This window comes from Megalobrama amblycephala, linkage group LG8 (assembly GCF_018812025.1).
Source record: "Megalobrama amblycephala isolate DHTTF-2021 linkage group LG8, ASM1881202v1, whole genome shotgun sequence".
NCBI classification, from domain to species: domain Eukaryota; kingdom Metazoa; phylum Chordata; class Actinopteri; order Cypriniformes; family Xenocyprididae; genus Megalobrama; species Megalobrama amblycephala.
The window spans coordinates 20,784,028-20,790,643 of record NC_063051.1 but is presented as its reverse complement, the minus strand read 5'-3'; the positions used below and the strand labels follow the sequence as shown (position 1 = coordinate 20,790,643).

Here is a 6,616-nt window from a genome sequence, read left to right as displayed (position 1 = left end):
AACAGCACTTGTTTTGCTACACTTCATTCCCATGAGACTCAGTGCCATCCATAAAAGCCCATAATGTAGTTTTAAAAGTACTTACTTTATGTTAAAAGTACTTAATTTAATATCCGGGTTCTTCCGTAGGACTTTTATAATAACTTTCCAGGCATTTTGCGTGTTCTGATGTGTCTGGCTTCACATTTCCACGCGCGCTGTAATGACCTTCTGCTGACTGAATCTGTTTTTATTTTAGGACGTTATGATATGAAATCAAGGTATGTATGTTTTAACGAACCATTTTTCTGACATAAGATGTAAACACTGCTTGTGCACTGTTAGTGTGTTAGCTTTTATAATGTAGTTCAGTTCAGCAACTTGACATGCGATTCTGAACTAGACAGAGCTGCAGTAACTGTCCTTAAATGAATAATTAACGTTTTCATAATATTTAAATTGCAGGTAAAATGTTGGCCAGGATAATCGGACGTCACATCCTTGGTAACTTTGGGGTGAGAGTTAAACATTTTACCTGTCAAATTTGGTTGCCGTCAGTCATATTCTGTTGCACTTTTTTATTATTTTATTTGATCTCACGCATGTGTGTTATTCACTGTTATGAATAATAGTATACTCTTGTGTACCCTAATGGAAATAGACCTCTAAGTATTTTATTTTTTCATTGTTTATGAGAAGAATTCTCATCAAGACGGAAGCAATTGTTTTAATTCACATTTGTTCTTTCATCATTTGTTCTTCAGGTGTCCAGTAAGTTTGCCTGTTTAGGGCAGCGGACCACTCATTGTTCAACACTGTTCACTAGAGGTTTATATGGACAGTTGCCCCCAAGACATGTTGCTGGTTCTGTTCTGGGAGCCCAGTCATTTCACTGGTCTTGTCAGAGACTGAAGAAACGGCCTCAGGAAGAGAGTCCACCAAGAGAACTTGATTTGGTTCGTTATGACATGAGAGACCTAAAGAAAGCTCCAAAGCCGGCCCTTTATCTCGGATTATCTGGTCTCATACCTTTTGTATCCGCTCCTCTACTTATGGCTGTCACAGAACTGTATCTTCCCGAAGTCGCATTTGCTCAAGTTGCATACGGAGCGTCCATTGTTTCCTTTCTTGGTGGGGTACGCTGGGGTTTCGCCTTGCCTGCCGGGAGTCCAGCAAAACCCGACTGGCTCAATTTAGCCAACAGCGTGGTTCCCTCTTTGATTGCTTGGACAGCACTCCTTTTTTGCCATGACATTACACAGTCTGCTGTGCTTGTGATAATGGGGCTTGGGATAGCATTGCATTATGACTTGTCCCTCCTGCCCACATACCCCAGCTGGTTTAAAGCACTGAGGACAATCCTCACAGCTGTAGCCTTTTTCTCCTTGATAGGCACTGTTGTCATTAAACAGTTTTATCCTGAGAAGAAGTATTTCACTGATAAATGATTTATGCATATTTGTAATGTCAATCCATTGATATTAAATCTGTTAAAAGTGTCATCACTGATAATGTGTTAAACCATATTCTACACCACATTGATTCTGAATCTTTCTCAGTTTTCATTTCTGACTTCCTTCGCTTCCTTTTTATAAAATATCCATTTGGCTTTCTATTGTTGATGGTTATCAGCCAAACGGATATTAAATTGCAGTAGTGAATTCAAATGACAACGTACAGTTTTTCCTGACTTTTAATATAACTTCACATACTGCATCAGTTAGATTGTGAGAAGTCAAATATAAATACTGTGAAATAAAAAGAGAAATGCATACTTACCACAGTGTTTGATATTCTAAGTGATAATGAACAAAAAGCAGTGCAAATGCTAAAAGGTTCAAAATGGAAAAACTGTATTGTATTGAACAAGTAAACTTTCAGTTCCCAACATTACTCTGATTATTTCTCTTTGTTGTCTTGTTTAACTATCTTTTTTTAAATGATTTTAGCAAAAACTTAAAATTCTGTGTACTTTATTTTAAATTCAAACAACTTTATTTTACTCAAATATTACTTGAAGTTAATTGTACCTAACAGGAACAAGTTATGTGAACTCAATAACTGATTACATTAAATAGAACTCAAATGGAAGGAGTTACAGCAGATTTTTAGTTAAACTGTTAAAGGGGAGTTCATTTTTTAAAATTAAGTGTTATTTTATGTGTTTTGATCAATATTAATATATGGGGTGATCAGTTAGTGTTTAATGTTTTGTAATGTTTGGGGGGGGGTGCTTGTGTTATTGCAAATTAGTAGTTAACAGTAAAAGATCTGAGCTAATTTAAAGGTTCTGATTTTAATGCAAAGTATTTAAAGGGTTAGTTCACCCAAAAATGAAAATTCTGTCATTTATTACTTACCCTCATGTCGTTCCACACCCGTAAGACCTTCGTTAATCCTCGGAACACAAATTAAGATATTTTAGTTGAAATCCGATAGCTCTGTGAGGCCTCCATAGGGAGCAATGGACACTTCCTCTCTCAAGTTCCATAAAGGTACTAAAAACATTTAAATCGGTTCATGTGAGTACAGTGGTTCAATATTAATATTATAAAGCGACGAGAATATTTTTGGAGCACCAAAAAACAATACAAAATAACGACTTATTTAGTGATGGCCGATTTCAAAACACTGCTTCAGGAAGCATCGGAGCACAGATGAATCAGTGTGTCAAATCTGCTGTTCGGAGCACCAAAGTCACGTGATTTTAGCCGTTGGCAGTTTGACGCGCAATCTGAATCATGATTCGACACACTGATTAATTTATGCTCCGATGCTTCATGAAGCAGTATTTTGAAAACGGCCATCACTAAATAAGTCGTTATTTTGCTTTTTTGGCGCTCCAAAAATATTCTCGTCGCTTTATAATATTAATATTGAACCACTGTACTCACATGAACTGATTTAAATTTGTTTTTTGTACCGTTATGGATCTTGAGAGAGGAAGTGTCCATTGCTCCCTGTGGAGGCCTCACGGAGCTATCGGATTTCAACTAAAATATCTTAATTTTTGTTCCGAAGATTAACGAAGGTCTTACGGATGTGGAACGGCATGAGGGTAAGTAATAAATGACAGAATTTTCATTTTTGGGTGAACTAACCCTTTAAGTGGAATTATATTGTAATACTATGTGGACTCAAATGGAATAAGTTTACAGTACTCATAAATATTCGTTGGTATGGTTTAAGCCAAAGGCAATCGGTTTCCTCTAAAGCTTTGAGTTCAGTTACCCTAAAAACTTGTTGGGTTTTACAGTGTATGCTGCTGAAAGTTTTTTTTTTAATGCTTAAGCTTATCTTACAGTATACTATTTGTTGACCATGATTAAAATGTACTACAATAAAAAAGAAAAAAGATCCTGATCCACCTTTCAAGTAAGATCCACTGAAATATAGACCATGTTGCTTCATGCTATTCCAATTTATTGTTTCTTTCATGTTTCTTTTTGAAGTACCCCACACCCCTCCTACATCACAATTTTTGATACAAGCCAAAAACCTGGAATATGGCTCTGTTCACCAATTCAGAATTCAGTGCTTGCGAATATTTCCCCATCATCTCATTTTACAAACACATTCAATTTACAGAATTCTCCATTACACACATGGCGAACTTGTCATTGAGTATAATGTAATTATAATTTTAATTTAATTTAATACATTTCATAATAATAAAAATGAAGAAAAGTCTGTTGGTCAGATTTGCTGAGCCTTCTTTCTTTCTCAGTATTGTATATCTCAATAAAATATATTCAACTGTTTTATGCCGAAGGAAAATGTAATACTTGTTATCAAAAAGCATCACTTTAGTCTCAGCAGATGGCAGCAAAGACTAAAAGTCGTATTTCACCGAAAACCGATCTTTTTACTTGCCCCTTCTAAACCATTGGAGGATCAGCCCTCCCGGTGTATGCAATGCAAGACTCCCCCACTTGGCTCTGCTCATACAGACTGAACTTAGATCAGCGCTCCAGTGTATTTGCGAGGGACCCCATGCTCGTATAGACTGAACTCAGATCAGCATTTGGCACGCACCCACAGTCGTTCACTCGATCCGAGCTTCAGGAAGCTGCTAGATTTCCTCCTCGGAGAAACGCAACGACATGGACCGGTTCTGATTAGCAATTATTTTTGGCACCGAGCCGTTTCCCCGCAACGGCCGGGTTGACGTTTGAAGAAGAGTGAAGTTAGAGGAGAAACGCGGAGCTTCGTGCCCGCATGATATAATGATCCTGGTCAAAACAGAGCTCGCGCTCTAGACCTGACTCACGAGACGTGATGAACAGTTGAGCTCGCGCTGTGTTGTGGCTCCGCGGCAAAGTATCTCGTCAGTCAGGCGGTTGACTGGATGATAAAAATCGCGTTTTTTTTATTTAGGTTTTTTGTTATGGCTGTGGTAACTGCTGAATGCTAAAGTATTAGTTTACAGGGAAGAAAAAATCCGTTGGGTCACTTGAAACTGCAGCAAGCACGTTGGAAATGCGGCGTTATTCAACGTAATGGTGACCTGTCGTTATAATCTCACATTGACAGACACGAGCCCGGCGAGTTTCTTTACACATTGTTTTTAAACAGTCACTTAATTTTTGTAAACCCGAAAGACGTTTATTTTGCGGATGTTGGCAAACTTTATCAGCAAACAGCTAGCGAGCTAGCGAGTTCCGCCGGCTGATTTGCCGCGCTAAAGACGCACGGTTTACATAAAACTGAAGACGAAACAGTATTGGAAGGGAAAACTGACAGGCTGTCATGGCAACTCGGGTTGTAACTTAAGGTCGATAGATCAACACAAAAGCCACGGTGTCGAACCAGCTCTCACCATTGATTCTGTGTCTGTGGACCAAAGTTGAGGAGAGGTTTGCTCACCATGTATCAGAACAAGACCTGTTTCACCATCTAAATGCACTGACCACCGGATTCATCGATACAGTACTATTGTAGAGCATTACTCAACCTCCATTCATCAGAATGAAGGGAACCGAGAGCAAAAACAAAAGGAAACTCTGCACCTCTGAGCAGCGGGAGAGCAGCACTGAAGGAAAAGACGAGGTGAGTGATCTTGCACTGAAAAGTTGACCCGTTTTAACACGAATACATTGTATGTTTATTTTTTTTAAAATGTAAGGTAAACATAACACAGTACAGATGCAGTCTGTAGATACTGGTGCTGCATGTGACGCAGCTGCCCTGCAGAATGAGCGCAGTGCATCCATTCAGTCCATCCATGAAGAATCAGTGCTTACAGATCAAGTACATTATGACATTGAAGCTTTTCTTGCAAAAATCCCTTATCAAGTGGTAAAGTGAAAGCAGGAATATCCAGATAAGTGTAAGGTCCTTTGCTTGTGTATACTTAGATTGCATAGCACTCAATTGATGATGAATTAACTGTCTTCTTTATTTTTTAAAATTATTATAAAGACTAGTTTGTTTATTCAGTTGCATTACAGTATATCCCAGACCAATGGAATATTATTAAAAACGATACACACCCTGGACATCATGCACACTGGGTTTTGTGTGTTTTTGCATTGTGTATAATTAGCTTTGTACACTTATTCGAGTAAGTTTATGGGACTTGCTCAAGTTTATTACCCACATTATGTTTATTTTGCAAGAGTTTTATTGGCTCCTTGTTTTCTGACAATGTGAGTCTTGTGTTATCATTGTTGGGGATAGGACAGAGTGACATTGGAAGGGAATAAAAGAAGCATACTCATGCTTTGTGAAACATGCACAAGTTTAGTGTTTCCTAATTTTGGCAACAAATGCAAAACCATTCTGATGAAATTTGAATTCATTTTCTTATTTTCACAGTTTCACAATGTCTAATAATTTAGTTGAAAGTTGAGTTAAACTGTAAACTGTGTGTGTATATGTGTGTATACACACACACACACACACACACACATATGTATGTATATATATGTGCGTGTGTGTGTATATATATATATATATATATATATATATATATATACACATACATACATACATACAAATAGGAAATTTCATCAGAATTATTTAAATATACATTTATTAATTTAGCACTAGCAGATACTTTTATCAAAGTGGCTGTGTGTGTAATATAATGAGCAATAATATAATGTAAGTATTTCATCTTAGCGACTCAGCAAGGGAGTAAAGTGAGAAGTGATGTGATACATTGTTCCAAGTTTGTTCAGAGAAGTACAGTCTAGATTAAATTGATAAATAGTGAGATCATAGTTTTGAGTTGTTGTTTTACACATGAGTTTTCCATATATCCAAATTTCTTGAACATAACCACTGGCTGATCTTATTCCTGTCTTTAATGAGCATCAGTCTGGTCAAGCATTTTTTTTTGTTATTTTTGAACTCATAATGATCAAAATGTTTGACTCATTTTCACTCTCCCATATAGGTTTTGCCATATACCGGTCACATTGTAGTGGCTAAGAGGAAGTCAAATTTATTGTTGTGATTCAGTGTTTAATGTTATTCAGTGTTTTGCCTGATGAGATCATAAAGGGCGTGGCGCTGTTCAGGTGAGCCATTAGTCTTCTTTCTAACCTGACCCAGTAGGCAGAGTGACCCATAGTGCAGAGAGTGTCCTTTTTTTTTTTTTTTTTTGCACTGTCTGAGAAGTAAAATCCTGTTT

The 6,616-nt window shown here is 37.3% G+C and overlaps 2 protein-coding genes across 7 annotated transcripts in view; both read left to right on the top strand.

Moving 5' to 3' along the window:
* Window positions 1-134: 134 nt before the first annotated feature.
* tmem69 (transmembrane protein 69) lies at window positions 135-1,941 on the top strand. The gene is made up of 3 exons (XM_048199987.1): window positions 135-260; window positions 445-494; window positions 744-1,941. Exons 2-3 carry the CDS (start codon window positions 450-452, stop codon window positions 1,425-1,427), a joined length of 729 nt encoding a protein of 242 aa, XP_048055944.1. The 5' UTR covers window positions 135-260; window positions 445-449; the 3' UTR covers window positions 1,428-1,941.
* Window positions 1,942-3,869: 1,928 nt separating this feature from the next.
* The window catches only part of mast2 (microtubule associated serine/threonine kinase 2), a 142,258-nt gene continuing 139,511 nt past the window's right edge, over window positions 3,870-6,616 (top strand). For 4 of the 6 annotated variants that reach the window (XM_048199976.1, XM_048199981.1, XM_048199980.1 and 1 more), the window contains exon 1: window positions 3,871-5,028. In XM_048199976.1, coding sequence (XP_048055933.1) covers window positions 4,948-5,028 — 81 coding nt within the window. In that variant the 5' untranslated portion in view covers window positions 3,871-4,947. Of the gene's footprint in view, window positions 5,029-6,616 lie in introns of all 6 variants that reach the window. The other 2 variants (XM_048199979.1, XM_048199986.1) reach the window with 1 other exon arrangement.